Source organism: Leucoraja erinacea, chromosome 4 (assembly GCF_028641065.1).
Source record: "Leucoraja erinacea ecotype New England chromosome 4, Leri_hhj_1, whole genome shotgun sequence".
NCBI lineage: Eukaryota > Metazoa > Chordata > Chondrichthyes > Rajiformes > Rajidae > Leucoraja > Leucoraja erinaceus.
In genome coordinates, this window is record NC_073380.1 from 80,867,002 (window position 1) to 80,889,216 (window position 22,215).

At 42.6% G+C, this 22,215-nt stretch overlaps 1 protein-coding gene across 1 annotated transcript; it reads left to right on the forward strand.

Moving 5' to 3' along the window:
* Window positions 1–971: 971 nt before the first annotated feature.
* On the forward strand, window positions 972–21,608 carry LOC129696590 (late secretory pathway protein AVL9 homolog). The gene is made up of 3 exons (XM_055634640.1): window positions 972–1,060; window positions 19,126–19,214; window positions 20,009–21,608. The coding sequence occupies exons 1-3, from the start codon at window positions 987–989 to the stop codon at window positions 20,122–20,124; spliced, it is 279 nt and encodes a 92-aa protein (XP_055490615.1). The 5' UTR covers window positions 972–986; the 3' UTR covers window positions 20,125–21,608.
* Window positions 21,609–22,215: the final 607 nt, after the last annotated feature.

Genomic DNA, 22,215 nt, shown 5'->3' on the forward strand with positions numbered 1-22,215 from the left:
TTAATGAGGGTGATTCCTGCCAATTCGAACAGTCTGTGGATGAGGAAGTTGAGGATCCAATTGCAGAGGGATGCGCAGAGGCACAGTTCCGTGAGCTTGGAGGGGATGATGGTATTGAACACCAAGCTGTAGTCAATAAAATATAGCCAGAAATGTAAGTGTTTTTATTGTCCAAGTGGTTCAGTGCGGAGTGGCGAGCCAGTGAGATCGCATCCTCTGTTGACCTGTTGTGACGGTAGGCAAACTGTAGTGGGTCGAGGTTCGTGAGGTAGGAGTTGATATGCGCCATAACAAACCTCTCAAAGCACTGTGTGTATGTGGCAGTGGATGTGGCAGTGTATGACGCAGAGTGGATGTGGAAAGGATGTTTCCACTGCTGAGAGAGTCTGGGACCAGAGGTCATAACCTCAGAATTAAAGGGTGCCCGTTTAGAAAGGAGATGACGAGGAACTTCTTTGGTCAGAAGGTAGTTAATCTGTGGAACTCATTGCCACAGAGGGCTGTGGAGGCCAAATCAGTGGATATGTATAAGGCAGAGATAGACAAATTCTTGATTAGAACGGGTGTCAAGTGTTATGAGGAGAAGGCAGGAAAATGGGATTAATAGGCTGAGAGAGATCAGCCATGATTAAATGGTGGAGTAGACGCAATGGGCTGAATGGCCTAATTCTACTCCTATGACGTGAACTTAAAACCTGCAATAGGCTCTGAAATTAATGAATGTGAATTTAGGTTTTAAATAGTTACATAGATGGGAAGCAGCATTTAATAAATACATTTAATATGAATTCTTTGCTGGTGTAGGAGCCAAATACATATTTCCAAGCATTTTATTCAGTTGCAAGTATAAGATAGGCATGCATCAGATGTTAGGTTTGATAAGAAGCTAATTGTAGAGGTGATTGGTTTTAATTTGTTCAATAAGCATTGATATTAATTAATTGTTGAGCTAAAAACGTATATTGAATCAAAACAGAATTATTAGCATGTTTTTTCTCTTTACCAGACATCCATTTCAGGGCCAGTACAACGTATCAGATGTCAAACTAAGATTGTCACAGTGAGTAGTATAAGAGTTAGGATTTCTATGTTATTCAAACATTTGCCAATGCTGAATTTATTTCGACTTTAAATAAAAACATTTTAATGTGCCAGTTATGAAAAGAGAAAAATGTTTCTAACTTTTTCATCTTCTTACATAAATTAATAAGGCATCAGGCAAATAAGCAACCACACGGAGATTTTGCTTCACCCAACAACATTCTTGAACTGTTCAAGAAGGAACTGTTCAAGATGTTGTAAAATCGAAGGTAGACAAAATTGCTGGAGAAACTCAGCGGGTGCCTATTTCCTTCGCTCCATAGATGCTGCCGCACCCGCTGAGTTTCTCCAGCATTTTGTCTACCTAACATTCTTGAACTTTTCCCATATACAGTAGGCTTCTATTAGATATGAATTTCACTGATGATAAAGCTAGACCGGGCAAAATGCTGAAGGGACTCAACGGGTTAGGCAGCATCTGTAGAGGAAATCAGATGGGCAACCCACCATTTGGGTTAGGACACTTCTTCAGACTGATAGTTGAGGAGGGAAAGCTGGAAGAGAGGTGTGGGGGATTGGACAAAACCTGGTATGTAGGAGGTGGTTGCAGCGGGAGGGTTGGTTGGAAGATGGGTGGAGTAAGTAACAAAGGCTGGATGTGAAAATGAGACAAAGGATATCAGATAGGGAGAAAAGTTGAGTGAAATGTAAAGCCAGAGAGAGGGATGTAGGTGGAAAGGGACAAGAGGGAGAGGAAAGGGGGGTAAAAGGGGAATGTTAAATCAGATAAATCCCAGAGACGCGATGATTTTTATCCCAGATTATTGAGTTAACCTATGATGGGCTTGTACATGCTGGAGTTCAGAAATATGAGGGGGGACTTCATTGAAACTTATCAAATAGTGAAATTGCCTGGATTGAGTGGATGTGGAGAAGATGATTTCACTCGTTGGAGAGTCTAGGACCAGAGGGCACAGCCAATAGACATTAGGTGCAGTAGTAGGCCATTCGGCCCTTCGAGCGAGCACCGCCATTCAATGTGATCATGGCCCAATCAGTACCCTGTTCCTGCCTTCTCCCCATATCCCCTGACTCTGCTATCTTTAGCTCTCTCTTGAAAGTATCCCGAGAACCGGCTTCCACTGCCCTCTGAGGCAGAGAATTCCACAGACCCACAACTCTCTGTAAGAAAAAGTGTTTCCTCATCTCTGTTCCAGCTTGCCCCTTATCCTTAAACAGTGGCCCCTGGTTCTGGACTCCCCCAACATCAGGAACATGTTTCCTGCCTCTAGCATCTCAAGAAGGGTTTAGGCCCGAAACGTTGCCTATTTCCTTCGCTCCATAGATGCTGCTGCACCCGCTGAGTTTCTCCAGCATTTTTGTGTACCTTAATAATCTTATATGTTTCAATAAGATCTCCTCGCATCCTTCTAAACTCCAGAGTATACAAGCCCAGCCGCTCTGTTCTCTCAGCCATCTCCTGCCATCCCGGGAATTAACCTTGTAAACCTACGCTGCACTCCCTCAATAGCAAGAATGTCCTTCCTCAAATTAGGGGACCAAAACTGCACACAATACTCCAGGTGTGGTCTCACTAGAGCCCTATACAACTGCAGAAGGACCTCTTTGCTCCTGTACTCAACTCCTCTTGTTATAAAGGCCAACATGCCATTTGCTTTCTTCACTGCCTGCTTACTTTCATTGACTGATGAACAAGGACCACCAGATCCCGTTGTACTTCCCCTTTTCCCAACTTGACAACATTTAGATAGTAATCTGCCTTCCTGTTTTTGCCAAGGTGGATTACCTCACATGTATCCACATTAAACTGCACCTGCCATGCATCTGCCCACTCACCCAACCTGTCCTCACCTGTCACCCTGCATTCTCCTCCTCACAGTTCACACTGCCACCCAGCTTTGTGTCATCTGCAAATTTGCTATTGTTACTATGTATCCCTTCATCTAAATCATTGATGTATATTGTAAATAGCTGCGGTCCCAGCATCGAGCCTTGCGGTACCCCACTAGTCACTGCCTGCCATTCTGAAAGGGACCCGTTTATCCCTACTCTTTGTTTCCTGTCTGCCAACCAATTTTCTATCTATGTTAACACTCTACCCCCAATACCATGCGCACTAATTTTACCCACTATTTTCCTATGTGAGACCTTATCAAATGCTTTCTGAAAGTCCAGGTACACTACATCCACTGGCTCGCCCTTGTCCATTTTTCTCGTTACATCCTCAAAAAATTCCAGAAGATTAGTCTAGCATGATTTCCCCTTCGTAAATCCATGCTGATTCGGACTGATCCTGTTAATGCTATCCAAATGTGCCGCTATTTCATCTTTTATAATTGACTCCAGCATCTTCCCCACCACTGATGTCCGGCTAACTGGTCTATAATTCCCTGTTTTCTCTCTCCAGCCTTTCATAAAAAGTGGGATAACATTAGCTACCCTCCAATCCATAAGAACTAATCCTGAATCTATGGAACATTGGAAAATTATCACCAATGCGTCCACGATTTCTAGAGCCACTTCTTTAAGTACCCTGGGATGCAGACCATCAGGCCCTGGGGATTTATCAGCCTTCAGTCCTATCAGTCTACTCAACACCATTTCCTGCCTAATGTGGATTTCCTTCAGTTCCTCCATCACCCCAGATCCTCTGGACACTAGTATATCAGGAAGATTGTTGGTGTCCTCCTCAGACGGATCCAAAGTATGTGTTCAACTCATCTGCCATTTCTTTGTTCCCCATAATACATTCACCTTTTTCACTCTTCAAGGGTCCAACTTTGGTCTTAATTAATTATTTCCTCTTCACATACCTAAAGAAGCTTTTACTATCCTCCTTTATATTATTGGCTAGCTTACCTCAATACCTCATCTTTTCTCCCCGTATTTCCTTTTTAGTTATCTTCTGGTGCTCTTTAAACATTACCGAATCCTCTTGCTTCCTGCTCATCTTTGCTATTTTGTACTTCTTTTATTTTATTTTTATACTGTCCCTGATGTCCCCTGTCAGCCACGGTCGCCCCTATCTCCTCCTGGAATCTTTCCTCTTTGGAATGAACTGATCCTGCACCTTCTGTATTATTCCCAGAAATATCTGTCATTGTTGTTTCACTGTCATCCCTGCTAGGGTATCCTCAGAATAAATGGACGTACCTTTAGAAAGGAGTGTGAGGAATTTCCTTAACCAGAGGGTGGTGAATCTGTGGAATTCATTGCCACAGACTGCATCAGAGGCCAAATCATTGGGTATTTTTAAAGTGGAGATCGACAGGTTTTTGTCAGGGTGTAAAAAGATTGAGGATACTGCTGGTCTGTACCAGCAAGTCCTTTTTCAGCAGCTGCCACACCATCTGGTTGCTGCGGCTGTTGTTGCGACTTGCGTTGCAGCCCATGGTCAACTGTGTTTTCTTTAGGCCACTGACAGGACGCGCTTGGTCACCATGGGGCTTCCTCCCTTCTCACCAGGTGCTGCTTCTTCCTGCCGCCTGTCAGTTTGTTCACTCTGCAATACGGGATAAATCCCTTGGGATTTATGGAAAGGTAGGGATGAAATTGCTGTAGGAAGGATGTCAGTAAACGGGAATGGGTGCAGAAAGTATTCGCAAGAATGTTTTCAGGATTGGAGTGATAGGGAGGGACCAGATAGGATGAGGCTTTATTTTCCTTGGAGTGCAGGAATAGACAAAGTGGTGGATCAGTCTTTTTCCCCCGAGTCGGAAGTCTAAAACTAGAGAGTGTAGGTTTAAGGTAAGAGGGAAAAGATTTAAAGGGGACTGTAGGGGCACTTTTCTCAGAGGCTGGCAGAGTATGTCATGGAGATGAGTAGAATGATACTTGGACATGTACATAAATAAAGCGTTTGGAAGGATATTGGCCAAATCCTGAAAAATGGGACTTGCTCAGAGATGCAGCTTGATTGGCATGGGTTGGGCAAAAGTGCCCATTTACTGGCTGCATATCTATGAAATATTGAAATATGATTCCCAGAAGCTGGTCTTTAAAAATTCCATGCAATGAAAATATAAAATTTGAAATGGCATTGCGCATAATCAAATATCTTAAAAGATGTTTAATTTGGTTATGCATACACAGATATTATTCATGAAAACAGTTCTGTTCAATTCATCTAATAGCATATCTGTTTTTCTCTCGCACGTGAAAGAGTGTAACCACTGATGGAATATACAAACTCTAGCCACTGTGGTTGGAAATTGTGCGCACTTTATCAAATTCTGAAGAATGTTTAATAGATTGTCAACTTTTGAATGAAAAAAATTGGTCTTTCTAAATATTACTGATTGCTGCTCATTATGTGAAGTAACATGCACATTTGTAACATTTAGATAGTTTCTGTATTTATGTCAGTCATGTTGAGTTTATTGTCCCATGCATAAATAGGGTGAGGAACAGGTGCAAAAAAAATCTTGTTGGCAGCAACATCACAGGTATAGTGATTTGACCACTCGCACAAACACATGAATTTATGCAAGCGTGAAACAACAAATATAGCAGGGCAGTGGAAAAAGACAGCAAAATGGAAAGACATTAGTGCAAAAAAACAATTAGAATGAAGAAGGGTTTCGGCCCGAAACGTTGCCTATTTCCTTCGCTCCATAGATGCTGCTGCACCCACTGAGTTTCTCCAGCTTGTTTGTGTAAAAACAATTAGAATGGTCCTTGTTGGGGTTGTGCAATTTGGTTCATGAACTTGATAGTTATATAGAAACATAGAAAATAGGTGCAGGAGGAGGCCTTTCGGCCCTTCGAGCCAGCACCGCCATTCATTGTGATCATGGCTGATCGTCCCCTATCAATAATCCGTGCCTGCCTGCTCCCCATATCCCTTGACTCCACTAGCCCCTAGAGCTCTATCTAACTCTCTATTAAATCCATCCAGTGACTTGGCCTCCACTGCCCTCTGTGGCAGGGAATTCCATAAATTCACAACTCTCTGGGTGAAAAAGTTTTTTTCTCACCTCAGTCTTAAATGACCTCCCCTAGTTATAACAAAGTAAGTGTTCCTGAACCTGGTTGTGTGAGACTTCAGTCATAGCTGTGAAGAGAGTAGACCAGGGTGTTAAGCAATCAGCCTTGGATCTCCTGGGTTGATGGTTAGTGAGGAGGAAATGTTATTACTGATCCTTTCATGAGACAAAATGCATAGCTCATCAGTTTAGCATTGTTACTTAACTGTTACTACAAAATAGGTTCAAACTTTGAATTCCTTTTGGGTCACTGAATCTTCTTATCGAGTCCACGTCACAATATTAGAAATTGCTCAGCTAGAGCTGAACACACTTCTCGTCATCTGCATACAATGGCGGCTTGCACTTCTTGTGCGTGGTGGTGGAAAAATTGGTGGAAACAGGGCCGCAACGTGAACGCTCTTTCCTTTCACCCTGGATCATTGAATAACTGCTTAACATTTATGTACTTTTGGGAAGGTTTGAAAAGTCATGTCTAACTTGATCGAGTTTTTTGAGGTGACGAAGGTGGATGTTGTCAACATGGAATTTAGTGACAAAGTCCCCCATAGTAGGCTGATCCAAAAAAATTATGATGCATGCGATTAACAATTACTTGACCATATTTGGTTTATTGATAGAACACAGGGTTTTGATGGAAGGATGATGATGTTCAGGTTGGAGGTCAGTGACCAGTGAAGTTCTACAGGGATTTGTGCTGGGACCTCTGTTGTTTGTTTAGTTTAGTGATACAATGCAGAAACAGGCCCTTCGGCCCACCGAGCCCACACCGACCAACGATCCCCACACATTAACACTACCCTATACACATTAGGGACAATTTACATTTATATCAATAATTAACCTACAAACCTGTACAGCTTTGGAGTGTGGGAGAAAACCAAAGATCGTGGAGAAAACCCACGCGGTCAAGGACGAATGTACAAACTTTATAGACAGCACCGTAATCGGGATCGAACCCGGGTCTCCGACACCAAGTGCTGTTGTAATTATGCTCTCTACAGCTTACCCCCTTAGTCTAGTTCGCCTTTCTAGAGAGCTATTTGGATGGGAGCAATGTAAACACATCCTACTTGAGCTGCGTCTTCTGCCCATAGTTACGTGTCCACATACTCACATTCCTCACTCCCCAGATGCTGGTGTAGCCGGGTAACAACTGTCCTTGGGGCCTGATGGAACTTAACAACATACTGGTTGGACAAATTTTGGGTCTGCCGTAGTAATTGCCCATTTCACCATTGCTCCTAGATCTTTTGCACTTGCTGGATAGTTTACTTTTCTGGTGATATGTGGAGCAACCCCTGCAGTTCTTTTCCACAAATTCACCGGTATCTCAGCCCGTTCCCCAGCGCCTTCCTATCCTTCAACTAGTGCCAAAATTCTTGTTTCCACTTTGTTCCCTCGCATCAATAACAGTTACTTTGTTTCCCTTTTTAATTTCTCTGTAGCTTCTCCTTGGCTCTTGCTCCATTCTCTGCCTCTCTGTCTTCATGAAGGACATTCCCTGCTCCAGTGACCTAATTGGTTACAATTGAAGCAAGCCCCTGAGTCTACTATTTTCTTCACTTTAAAATATTTCTCTGTGTGATTATGGGGCTGTCCATAATTCTTTCTTGATGCTGGACTATCTTTCCTTAATGTCTTCCTCGTACAATTTTCAGTGTTTATTGTAATGGTATACCTAATTTCTTCAGCTCGATAAATTACTTTGATGGGTCCAGGGGTAGGGGGTCAGGTTATCTTGTCCAGTAATTCTGGACTGGCTGGCTAATCAGGACTGCGAAAATGGGTTGGTCTGTGAAACAGGTGCCTGTCTTCTTGGTCCCTGATCTCCTGGCCAGCTTACTCTTTGTTCTCTCTCATTTAAAGACTTCCTGTAATCTCAAGGATCTTGAGAGCTCCTGTAGTCTCTAGGATCCCAAGGGTCCCTCTAATCCTGAGACCCTTTCCTTCAATTCGTCCCCTGGTCAGACATGCTCTCCTCCAATGCCCTTCTCCCACCACAAGTATAACACTGATCTGGTTCCAGTATTTTATTTCTTCTCCAATTTGGTCTTGGGGAAATCGACACTAAGGCAGGCATATCATCGTAAAAATGCTCTGGATATTCTGGAACCCTAATTTCTCTCATTCCATGCTTCACTAATGTTTTAGGACGTCACGGTCCAAAGTCAGATTTTGGTGCCTCCTTTTTAATTACGTATTATGTTTTTGCTGCAGGCTGATCTTCCTGGTTTTTGATATCTTTCCAGTGATATCTCACTGCCCAAGCCATCTGACTGGAACTATTTTGAGACCAGTCCATAGTATTGGTTTTAATTGATTCAGCCACATTAGTTGGAAGGCAGTTCAAGAATATTGCACAGTACTGAGGAGTATTTGCCACATTCCTAAAATTCAGATCACCTGACTTATCCATGTATAACTCTGAGAATCTCTCTAAAAACTCATTTGCTCCCTCTCCTTTCTTTGGTCTCACATCCAGAATCCTGGCAATATCTATTGGCTTCTGAAGAGTATTCGCAAGGGCAGTTAAAACTGCATCTTCTCTTGCACTATCGTCAGTGATCACATTAGCCAGTGCTTCATGAGTTGGGTGTCCTAAGGTTGCTAGGAATCAGGTATGCTCTGTCAGAGTAATTATCTGCTGGATCACAGCCCATAAATCTCGGGAGTCCGCGTGATACACACGCATTGTGGTCCTAAGGTAATCCACAAAGGAAGCAGGTGCTTTCTTACAGTCAGGTATCTTGCTCAGTACTGCCCTCATCTCATTGGGTTTCCATCTCTGTCCCAACCTCACTAATCTCTTCAATTCCTCATTGTCCCAAGAAATTGTCCCCTCCGCTTTCAAAAACTGCTGCTGTCACATCAATCTTAAAGAAACCTGGTCTTGATCCCTCCTCTCTCATTAACTACTGCCCAATCTCAAACCTCCCCTTTCTTTCAAAAACCCTGGAGCGTATCGTTGCATCGCAACTTCATTCCCACCTCCTTGCGTATAACCTACTTGAACCCCTCCAATCTGGCTTTCGCCCCCTCCATAGCACAGAAACTACTCTCCTCAAAGTCCTCAATGACCTCCTCACCTCTGCTGACACTGGTTCCCTCAACATCCTCATCCTCCTCGACCTGAGCGCAGCCTTCGATACAGTGAACCATAACATCCTGCTCACCAGACAAAGACCTTGGCATTGAAGGCTCTACACTCAGCTGGCTCCGTTCCAACCTTTCCAACAGATCCCACTTCATCTCTCTCCACAACCACACCTCTGCTACAGCCACAGTCACTCAAGGCGTTCCCTAAGGCTCCGTACTTGGCCCCCTCCTCTTCATCATCTACATCCTCCCCTTGGTCAGATACTCCGCCACTTCAACCTGGACTTCCACTGTTACGCCGATGACACCAAGATCTACCTCGGCACCAAATCTCCCCACAACCCCCCCTCTCCCATATCAACTCCTGTTTGTCAGCTATAAAAACCTGGATGCAACATAACTTCCTCAAACTCAACAGCGATAAGACAGAATTCCTCCTCATAGGCTCCAAAGCCACACTCAGCAAAATTAATAACCCCACTCTCACCATCGACGGCACCACTGTCTCCCCATCTCCCCAGGCCCGCAACCTTGGCGTGATCTTTGATTCCACCCTCTCCCTTGAGCCTCACATCCACCATGTCATTAAAACCACCTCCTTTCATCTCCGCTACACCGCCAAATTCAGACCCTCTCACACCTCCCGCTGCTGAAAGACTCATCCATGCCTTCATCTCCTCCCGACTGGACTATTGCAACTCACTTCTCCTTGGCATCAGCTCTACCTACATCAACCGACTCCAACTGATCCAGAACGCAGCCGCCCAACTCATCACCCACACCAAATCCTGGCATCACATCACTCCAGTCCTCAAACAACATCACTGGCTTCCCATTTCCCACCGGATCACCTACAAAATCCTGATCCTCACCTACAAAGCCCTCCACCATCTGGCCCCCCCATATCTCACTGACCTCCTCTCCCCCTATCAACCATCACGGTCCCTCAGATCCACATCAGCCGGTCTCCTCTCCATCCACAAGTCCAACCTCCGCAGTTTTGGGGACAGAGCCTTCTCCAGGGCAGCTCCCAGGCTCTGGAACTCCCTCCCCCAACTGATCCGCAATTCCGTGTCCCTCACCATCTTCCAGTCCCGCCTCAAGACCCATCTCTTCACCTCTGCCTATCCTTAGCCCCACGTCCCCCTCCCTTTTCATCTGTGCATTAATTGCCTCATATTGTGTTTTGAATTGTATTCTGTCTTTACTTTGTGTACTAGTCATGTCTCTACTATTTATTTCATTCCCCTTACATGTTTTTCCTCTACCTGCAAAATTTTTGTAAGGTGTCCTTGAGACTCTTGAAAGGCGCCCATAAATAAAATTTATTATTATTATTATTATATCAATAGTTTGGGGATTGTTTGCACCCACTGCACTAACCGGATCAAAAGCTGGATTAGGCATTTCCCTGACTGGGAGCTGCCTACGGGATACTTGCTCTGCTCTCATGATATTAGCCATATCGGGATCTGCCTCAGTGTCTCCCACTACTGTCTCACCCTCCGATATGTCTTCCTCTTTACTAGGGGGATTACGGTACGTCTTAAAGGAACCTCCCTGATCTCTCGCTACTCGTCTAATTCATCTAGGCTTAGGTTCACAAAAGTATTCTGGCGGATGTACCATGTCTCGAATAACCTCTCTCTCCTTAAATATGGGAGCTATCTTCTTCGTTTCACACCTGGTACCGTGATCTACTGGACTACCTGCCAAAAGTGGAGCGGTTGGGGTCAAAGAATCCTGTACTTGTGTTGCTGCTGTTTGTAAAGCAGGCTTTATTGTGGAATCTGCAGGTGGTGTTAAAGGTGTTGCAGGCTCTAAGTGTCTGTTGTGTGCGCAAGTTGTACAACTTGTGGATGGAGTACGGGGAACACAAGAGGAATAAGGCTCAGTGCTGGGACCCCAGCTATTTACAATGTATATTAATGATCTGGATGAGGGAATTGAAGGCAATATCTCCAGGTTTGCGGATGACACTAAGCTGGGGGGCAGTGTTAGCTGTGAGGAGGATGCTAGGAGACTGCAAGGTGACTTGGATAGGCTGGGGGTGAGTGGGCAAATGTTTGGCAGATGCAGTATAATGTGGATAAATGTGAGGTTATCCATTTTGGTGGCAAAAACGGGAAAGCAGACTATTATCTAAATGGTGGCCGATTGGGAAAGGGGGAGATGCAGCAAGACCTGGGTGTCATGGTACACCAGTCATTGAAGGTAGGCATGCAGGTGCAGCAGGCAGTAAAGAAAGCGAATGGTATGTTAGCTTTCATTGCAAAAGGATTTGAGTATAGGAGCAGGGAGGTTCTACTGCAGTTGTACAGGGTCTTGGTGAGACCACACCTGGAGTATTGCGTACAGTTTTGGTCTCCAAATCTGAGGAAGGACATTATTGCCATAGAGGGAGTGCAGAGATGGTTCACCAGACTGATTCCTGGGATGTCAGGACTGTCTTATGAAGAAAGACTGGATAGACTTGGTTTATACTCTCTAGAATTTAGGAGATTGAGAGGGGATCTTATAGATACTTACAAAATTCTTAAGGGGTTGGGCAGGCTAGATGCAGGAAGATTGTTCCCGATGTTAGGGAAGTCCAGGACAAGGGGTCACAGCTTAAGGATAAGGGGGAAATCCTTTAAAACCGAGATGGGAAGAACTTTTTTCACACAGAGAGTGGTGAATCTCTGGAACTCTCTGCCACAGAGGGTAGTTGAGGCCAGTTCATTGGCTATATTTAAGAGGGAGTTAGATGTGGCCCTTGTGGCTAAGGGGATCGGGGGGTATGGAGAGAAGGCAGGTACGGGATACTGAGTTGGATGATCAGCCATGATCATATTGAATGGCGGTGCAGGCTCGAAGGGCCGAATGGCCTACTCCTGCACCTAATTTCTATGTTTCTATGTTTCTAATAAGGTGGGGGCTGCGAACTTCTAATCCTAACACTTTCCCAATCTTCCAAATAACGTCTTCTCCCCCTTCAAAGCCAATGCCAACCACCGGGTCCTTAAATTCTAAATCTACTGGTGCCAGTTTCGCTTCAGGAGATTTCTTTCTCTCCCACTCCTTATGTTCTCTAGCACATCCACATGCATTTCTCAAGGTGTCTGGAGGTTGGTTTACTTCATCATCTCTTAGTTCTTTTCCAAGGTTTGAAGCTGCTTCCTGCCAATTCGCCATTGTCACAGCCTCTCTACTTGTTTTCTGCTCTGCATAATACTTTCTCCATAATCCAATCAACTCCTTTGCTACATCATTCCTCTTTTGCTACTCTTTCTTCTTCTAAGTTTATACACTTAGTGGTACTTTTCCCATCAAGATACTCTTTTCTAACAAGTACTATTCCTCTACCTCAGTTACTTTTTCCACTTACAGATCAACGGATCTAAAGGATACAAACCCTTGATTGAACAGCCACGATTCCGACTCCAATGATAACAGTAGTCTTAACCGCCCTATATCAATATACAGTCACGATTTGAACCACAATTACAAGTGTATCTAACACTCAAAACTTTAAATCAAAGGCAAGACACAGTAAATATAATAAACCAAAGGCAACATTTTAAACACACTTCAAACTGTAAATCAACAAAATTTTAACAATTTCAAAAATATATATTTATTACACACATGTTAACCAACAATGTAATATATACACTTTTATTAATGTACAATAGCCAGTCCCCTCAATATGAAAGCCCAGAATAGAAATACAAGATCTCTATGCAATAGCTGGTCCTTCAACATGAAGCCCTGAATTTGGTAGAATTTGAATCAAAGAATTTGGACCTTTACTGTCTTAATTATCGTACCCCACTATTTTAGCTCCCTTCCCACGAATTCAAGTAATTATAATAACCATATAACAATTACAGCACAGAAACAGGCCATCTCGGCCCTTCTAGTCCGTGCCGAACACGTAATCTCCCCTAGTCCCATCTACCTGCACTCAGACCATAACCCTCCATTCCTTTCCCGTCCATATAACTATCCCATTTATTTTTAAATGATAAAAACGAACCTGCCTCCACCACCTTCGCTGGAAGCTCATTCCACACAGCCACCACTCTCTGAGTGAAGAAGTTCCCCCTCATGTTACCCCTAAACTTCTGTCCCTTAATTCTCAAGTCATGTCCTCTTGTTTGAATCTTCCCTACTCTCAGTGGGAAAAGCTTATCCACGTCAACTCTGTCTATCCCTCTCATCATTTTAAAGACCTCTATCAAGTCTCCCCTTTAACCTTCTGTGCTCCAAAGAATAAAGACCTAACTTGTTCAACCTTTCTCTGTAACTTAGTTGCTGAAACCCAGGCAACATTCTAGTAAATCTCCTCTGTACTCTCTCTATCTTGTTGACATCCTTCCTATAATTAGGCGACCAAAATTGTATACCATACTCCAGAATTGGCCTCACCATGCCTTATACAATTTTAACATTACATCCCAACTTCTATACTCAATGCTCTGATTTATAAAGGCCAGCACACCAAACGCTTTCTTTACCACCTACATGAGATTCCACCTTCAGGGAACTGTGCACAGTTATTCCTAGATCCCTCTGTTCAACTGCATTCCTCAATTCCCTACCATTTACCATGTACGTCCTATTTTGATTTGTCCTGCCAAGATGTAGCACCTCACACTTATCAGCATTAAACTCCATCTGCCATCTTTCAGCCCACTCGTCCAACTGGCATAAATCTCTCTGTAGACTTTGAAAATCTACTTCATTATCCATAACACCACCTATCTTAGTATAATCTGCATACTTACTAATCCAATTTACCATACCATCATCCAGATCATTGATGTACATGACAAACAACAGCGGACCCAACACAGATCCCTGTGGCACCCCACTAGTCACTGGCCTCCAACCTGACAAACAGCCATCCACCATTACTCTCTGACATCTCCCATTCAGCCACTGTTGAATCCATCTTGCTACTCCACCATTAATACCCGACAATTGAACCTTCTTAAACCAACCTTCCACGAGGAACCTTGTCAAAGGCCTTACTGAAGTCCATATATACAACATCCACTGCTTTACCCTCATCAATTTCCCGAGTAATCGCTTCAAAAAAATTCAAGAAGATTAGTCAAACATGACCTTCCAGGCACAAATCCATGTTGACTGTCCTAATCAGACCCTGTTTATCCAGATGTTTATATATATTATCTCTAAGTATCCTTTCCATTAATTTGCCCACCACTGACGTCAAACTAACAGGTCTATAATTGCTAGGTTTACTCTTAGAACCCTTTTTAAACAATGGAACAACATGCGCAGTACGCCAATCCTCCAGCACTATTCCCGTTTCTAATGACATTTGAAATATTTCTGTCATAGCCCCTGCTATTTCTTTTTTTTTTTCACTTAAATATTTATTGATTTTTAAGAGATATTTTCAAAACAGTGCAACACCATCACCATAAATAAAACAAAGTAAGAAAAACAGCAATCAAAATAAAAAAATAAGTAGATGGGGGAAAAAAAAAGAAGTAAATCAATTAAAAAATTGGAATAAGACCGTGTAGTTCACTTACCAAATTAAAAAAAGAAAAACCATTACATTGATTAGTTATCTGGAGATAATTCAACATTCATACAAACATACCATCTAGTTCTATATAACGCAATCTTCCCATAGCTCGGCATTTATCTAATTGGTGTCATGGCTCAAATAAGCAGTCCATTTTTCCCAGATCTTCTCAAATGAATTCTCCTTGACTCTCAAGGAATATGTCAATTTCTCCATATTAAAGATGTCTCACACAATTTCTAACCACTGTTCCTGTTTTGGACTTTTTTCATTAAGCCACTGCCTGGTAATAGCCTTCTTACTTGCTGCAAGCAAAACTTTAATCAAGCCCCTGCTATTTCTACACTAACTTCCCTCAATGTCCTAGGGAATATCCTGTCCGGACCTGGAGACTTATCCACTTTTATATTTTTCAAAAGTGTCAGAACTTCCTCTTCTTTGAATCTCATAGTTTCCATAGCTTCTCTACTTGTTTCCTTTACCTCACATAATTCAATATCCTTCTCCTTGGTGAATACCAAAGAAAAGAAATTGTTCAATATCTCCCCCATCTCTTTTGGCTCTGCAGATAGCTGTCCACTCTGACTCTCTAGTGGACCAATTTTATCCGTCGTTATCTTTTTGCTATTAATATAGCTGTAGAAACCCTTTGGATTTACTTGCACCTTACTTGCCAAAGCAACCTCATATCTTCTTTTAGCTTTTCTAATTTCTTTCATAATAGATGCGTCTTTAATTTCAATCAATCCTCAGTGTTGTCCCCGAGTATTTCCTTCAGCCAATTATACTCCAGCACTGTTGCGGAGTCCTCAACTTATCCAAAGTTCTAGGTACTACTCACGCAGGCGGGGCCGCCAACCCCCTAGGCTCCTTCCTTCCAACCTGCTAGCTAATGGGCTTAAGCGCTGGCATTCGATGCCGATCTTTAAAGTGCCTTTCCAATCGAAAAGCCTTGTGAGCTTAACTCCCACCACAACCTTAGGCAAGGACTCTCTCTCTCCTTACCCTCAGTGCTTGCTAGACTACTGTTCTTGGATCTCATTGGGAACCACAACACAAGCGCGCAACTGATCGATTCATCCCGATCAGCGAAGTGGGGGAAACCGATGCAAAAACCGCACCGTGGCGCCAATTTCTCCCCTCGCAATCTAGAACGACTTAACTCCCTGATCGTAAACTGCTGTCTGGGGCTACGTTGAGATCCCGGACGAGCCCCCAATGTAATTATGCTCTCTACAACTTACCCGCTTAGCCTAGTTCAGTAAAACACTGAGTCAAGCACTGGATCAACTAATTCTTTATTCTCACTAACACAAACAAACGTCCTATACGATACCTAACCAACACCGCGGGTCCGATCCTTGTCTCTACTCATCCAAACCCTTCAGCCTCGTGCGAATGGACACCTCCAGACAGTCACACAGTCCAAGTGCACTCCCAGAAGATCGGCTCCAATCCATGTGGTGGCTCCTCTTTTATAGAGTACTGGATCCGTGGGGCAAAACTATATGGGGTGGGGGTGGTGGGGGGGGGGCAACCCCTACAAGCCAATCACAAATATAGATCATATAATACATTTATTGACAGTTCCCTAACCCAATCACAAAGTACCCCATTACATTGTTTCCACTGAAAGTTCTAATTGGAAGACGGTTTACTAAAGTAAGGAAACATTTCCCCAGGTAGTATAAACAATTTGAACGAGGCGCCATACTTAAACCAATCACAAGATAACAGCACAAACACTCTGCAACATAATTAACAATACTTTACAACACCCCATACTCTGACCAATCCTAATCATGCATTTGCAATCCTTCTCAGCTCTTTCTGCAAAACCTTCATACATATTAACAGTAAGAAGGACATCTGGACTTCATATTATCCTCAACTTCCTCCCAGGGTCCAGACATCTTGGAGCCATAACTCATAGCCCTGCAATCTTTCACAGAAAGAGGACAAGGAGGCTTTGCAAATGCAGAGATTCTCCATTTTGTGACAAGTTTTACTTGGCCATTATTATCACTGTAAGGCAGCAACTCTACCGTTGCATCATTGTTTGTGATATATATATATGTGTCTCTCTAAATGCAATCTGACCAAATCCCTATACAGCTGCAAGATTATATCCTGATGCTTATATATCTACTATATTATTAAATCTCTGTTCTTGACCGCTTTTGGCCTTCTGTGCTGCAATGCTGAGAGAACGCCGCCACCTACGGCCATCATTTTTGGCCACCTCGCTCAGAGCCCCCCTCCGCCGCATGTGTGCCGAGGATTTTTCCCGTCGATGAAAAATGACAGACATTAATGTTTTTACAAAATTCGCCATTCTCTCTGCTGCCCCTGCTGGAGGGAGGGGAGGGACTATAAAACCGGGAAGTGGTGTACCTCAATCAGTCTTTGCAAGTGGTGTGCCTCAATCAGAGCTCTGAATAACACTGAACAAATGTCTCCACAGTTGTGAGTACCCATAATGTGGTTTGAAAATGAAAATATGGTTAGTTTGAGGAAAAAAGCACTACCTGCAAATGGTTGTTTGGGTTGAAGTAAAAAGGCACCCTCTCTCTCTCTCTCCCCCCTCCCCTCTCTCCCCACCTCTCTCTCTCCCCCCACCTCTACTCCCCCCCCCCCTCTCTTCCCCCCCCCCCTTCCCCCCCGCCTCCCCCCCCCCCCCCGCCTCTCCCCCCCCCCCCCTCCCCCCCCCCTCCTCTCCCCCCTCTCTCCCCTCTTTTCTCCCTTTGCCTCCCCCGTCTCTCCCCCCTAAACCCCCCCTCCCCTCCACACACCCCCTTCCCTCACCCTCCCTCCCCCTCCCTGCTCCCCACCTCTCCCCCCTCACCTCACCCCCCTCTCAGCACACCCTCACTCCCCCCCTCTCTCCCCCCTCTCCCCCCTTTCCCTCTTCCCTCCCTCCCCCTCCCACCTCTCCCCCTCACCCCTCTCTCTCCCCCTCTCTCACCCTCTCCTCCTCCCCTCCTCCCCCACCATTACCCCCCTCACCCACCCTCCCTCTTCTCCTTTCCACCCCCCCATCCCTCTTTCCTCTCTCTCTGGCTCTGTCTCTGTCTCTCTCTCTGCCCTCACTCTAACCCCCCCCCCCCCCCCCCCCTCCTCCCCTCCCTCTCTCGATGTGACTGGAAGTTGAGGGCTATGCGTCAGTAGATAGGGTGGTTATGGGGTAAAAGGAGCAAATTAATAATATTAATATAATATCAAGGGGGGTAATTAGCGTGAGTGGGGGGGGGGGGGGGGGGATAATTAGGGTGTGTGACGCTGCATGCCACCACCCCCCCCCCCCCCCACAATCGCACGTTGGGGGAACAGACCCAAGGGGTCTGCACTTGGTCTAGTATAAATATATAGAAAGAACTGCAGATGCTGGTTTAAATCGAAGGTAGATACAAATTGCTGGAGTAACTCCGTGGGTGAGGCAGCATCTCTGGAGGGAAGGAATGGATGGTGTTTCAGGTCGAGACCCTTCTTCAGGCAATATAATAATAATAATAATAATATTTAATTTTTATAGTGCTTTTCTAAGACTCAAAGTCGCTTTACAATAGTAACAGACAATAACATTTCTAATATATCAGGAAATCATCGTGCAGCTTTATAGGAATTTGATTAGACTGCATTTAGAGTATTAGGAGGGTGAAAGGGGTACTTTTCGTGTGTTGAGTGATTAGGATTTAGAATACACTGCCAGGTAGCTATTAGTTGAGAGGAAGTTCAATAGTTACTTGCTAAACAAATATAATTGTAATGAAAACCAAAAATTGCAGAAGCTAAAAATCTGAAATACAGAATGTTGGAAAGACAAGTCAGTGATAATGCCCAATATAAACTTAACAAGTAAAACCTCATCTTCTGTTTGGACATAGTTTAGCTTTTTGGACATGGAACAGAATAACTTCACGTATATCCATGTTGTACTTTATCTGCCATACACCCTCACCCAATCTGTTTAAAATAATGTTGGACCCACTTTGCATCCTCCTCAGCACTCACATTCCCACATCACCCAACTCCCGTCCCACGTTTGTATTAACAGCAGACTTGGTTACATGAGGTTCCCTCAATCAAATCATTGGTATCTAGTGAATAATTCAGACTCAAGCTTTGAATGCTCCAGTAACACACAAGCTGAAGATTGCCACAAGGAAACAAAAATATTTGAAATGCAATTGATTCCTCACTATCCACAAATCAAGAAAGCCTTAAATCAAACCAATGTTCAGTCGCTTGCTGATAGACACAAAATGCTGGAGTAACTCAGCGAGACAGGCAAGTTCTCTGAAGAGGAATGGGTGACGTTTTGGATCGAGACCCTTCTTCAGACTTGCTGGTCACTTGCTAGTGGATAAAAGTAGAAAGTGAAATATTAATAATGAAAGTGGCACATTGAATGGTCTTGGATTTTTGTTTTTGCTCTAGTTCTGTCCAGAATAGTGAACGTGGGAAGAAGCTTGGAAATGCAATGATCTCCACGAGCCGCAGTGTGGTGCAGACAGGAAAGGCAGTCAGTAAGTGCATTACTTACGAACCATTATTTTTTATAACTTTGTCATAAGTTTGAGTTGTTGGATAATTTTTCGGTTACAGCCTCATGCTTAACTTGTTATCCTTACGAACTATCCATTTCTTGTGTCTCTAATACTTTCTTCAAGCTTCTCTTGAATATATTGTTACCTGTCAGCTTGTCCCTATTTTCCTCAAACTTGTAGTCGAGTCTCTCCAATCAGATTTCTATTCCTGCCTAATAGTCTGATCAAATTAAAAATATGACATTCTATATGCTGACCACAATTGGCTTGGTGATGGGATGCAAAGCAGTGGTCAGTTATGCAGCGTGGAAACAGGCCCTTCAGCCCAACGTATACCAAGCCAACGAAGATGCCCCTTCAAATTAGTCCCATTAGCTCACACCTGGTCCATATCCCTCTAAAACTTTCCTATCCATGTACCTGTCCAAATGTATTTTTAAAGGGTGTTTTGTAACGGGCTCAATTACTTAATGTGACACCATATTATTCCATATAACTGCAGAGGTAGGTAAGGTTCCATAGAGTACATGGGAAAGATTTGCCCCTCAGGTTCTTTCATTTTCAGTGTCTGAGTGACATGTAATTGATCCAAATACAGAACAGAAAATGCTGGGAACATACAGAATCTTTGGAAAGAGAAATTTAATATTTCGAGTCCCAGACTGATCCCGATGTCTAGGATCTGAAGTTTTTCCATCCATAGGCTGTGTAACCTTTGTGTGCTTTTTAATTAAAACAAAAAAATTAAAAGCAATTATCATTCCTTTTTACAGGTCAATCTGTAGGAGGGGCACTCACTAGTGCCAAATCTGCCATGACCTCGTGGTTTTCCACGTTCAACCAACAATCTGCTGCATCTTTCACTGAAAGACAGACGGGGAAACACTGACAACTTCATATGCAAGGATGATTGCAGGCACTGGGCATTCCAATATTATTCTGCAGAGAGCTGGAACTCGTTGATTTATTAAAAGGCCTGGTTATAATCAGTATATTCCTTATTTCTGGTGCCAGGTAATAATGATCAGACTTATCACTGTTTATCTATTTTGCTTATTACCTCAACTTGAGACAACTTTTCATTATTAGATGCTTGCTGATTTATGTAGAATGTGTATTTTGGCCAATTGACAAAGAAGTTGTATTTCTTACTGTACAACCGTAGAGGCAGTGGATAAATGTATTTGTTAATAGTGTGTGCCTCTGCATCACTTTCATAATCTTTAATTGGGATTAATAATTAAATGGCAAACTTTATATTTTTCTCTTGTTTGCAACAATCGTAAGAAAGTTCCAGTAAATATAATCACTGAAGTAATTAAAACCCATGTTCTTAATTGATTCTACCAAACCGATGCTGTGTACTGACAGGGATGTACATATGTTCATTTTTAAGCAATTGAAATGAAATATTTTAGTGCTTAAATATGGGGAAAAACTGCTTAGATTTGATTAAGTTGTATTTAAATAAAAAGGGAAATAATTCTGGGCTCAAGACCTTCATCTCCCTTCCAAGAATGCCATTACCCTCAAATAGTGAACTGGAGTATTCAGATCATGAAAACTAAACACTTAATATTTATGCTTGTAATGCATTGACCCGTAGGTTTTTGACTAATCAAATATGCAACTGCCTGTAATAACTCATGTATTTTTAAATAACTTGAAAGAAATGCTTGTAAATATAACTTTCCAGTTTTATTTAAATTAACATTTTCTTTGGTGTAAATCATTAAATCTTATTTTCTCATCTAATGCAAATATGGCCTTGCAAATTTTGAAATAATGGCATTGGTGTATGCTGTACTTTAATGCAGAAAACTGCAGGCAGACATTAGTGTCGGTCAGAAAGTTGTTTGTGAAAGTATTCTGGACAAAATATAGCACTTGCATATAGTCTCTTTCTCTTTCCCTTTAATAAGGGAAATAGTGAAGTTTACATTCCTAGCCGCATTCTGCATCAGTTTTGATTAAAAAGGGGGAGAAGATAATGTACTGGTTTTACAGTGGTATGGTACACAATGTTATAATTTGAATTCAAATGTTTTTGGAATCAGTCAAGACATTTTTTGTGAGGGGTGCAAGCTCTTCTCATACAAAATGGATCTATCCAATTTTATGAAGGTGTAAGTTGGTTACAATAGATTTAATAGATTGTACTTTGCATATTAAGTTTAGTAGTTTTGTCCCTGACAATATTCAGATATTTTGTGAAACGTCAGATGTAATTCAAAATTTTGTCACAATTCAATAGAAAATAGCTTTGCACGTTATTTGCTCTATTACAATTTACTGTGAACTTTGTTTTCAGTATGTTAATATCACTTGGTTTTGTTCTGTGATAATTACAAATAAAACCATCTTCAAAGGGATTTTTTCCACAACTGCACCAGTTACTGAATTTAACACTGATATCCTCCAGAAACGTTGTCTACTGATCCAACTGCCAATTCACGCTTTTAGTGCAAGGTGTTTGAAAAAGCCATTCATATTTCTTCAATTCCTAATTTAATGGGTACAGTAGAAAAGTGAACACTAAAAATTGTGAAACTAATGTGTAGTGATTCAAATAAGTCTTTAAATTGTACTTCAACTCTGACTTTTGCCTCGTCTCATTATTGTGGTTGATTCTCAGCTGTTAACCGTGCTTGGGGTAATCACATCCTGTGAACCATAGCAGCCAACTTCATATGAATGATATTTTAATAGGGTTTAGTTAAGACAGGGCTCGTGGAGAGTTAATTCAAATGATGCAGTTATATTATGAATTGTATAGCACCTGTTTTTGTTTATGCAATTAATCTGAAAATTGCATTTATGTTACTTAAATTTGGAACATAAAATTCCACCTTCAACCACACCAACTGTCAGCTAATTTTAAAGAGTTGAATATACAAGTAAAATGCTTTATTCATTTTCTGACTTAAATAGATCTTTGTTTTAATAGAGGACTGAAGAGTAGGATAGCGAGATGTGAAAT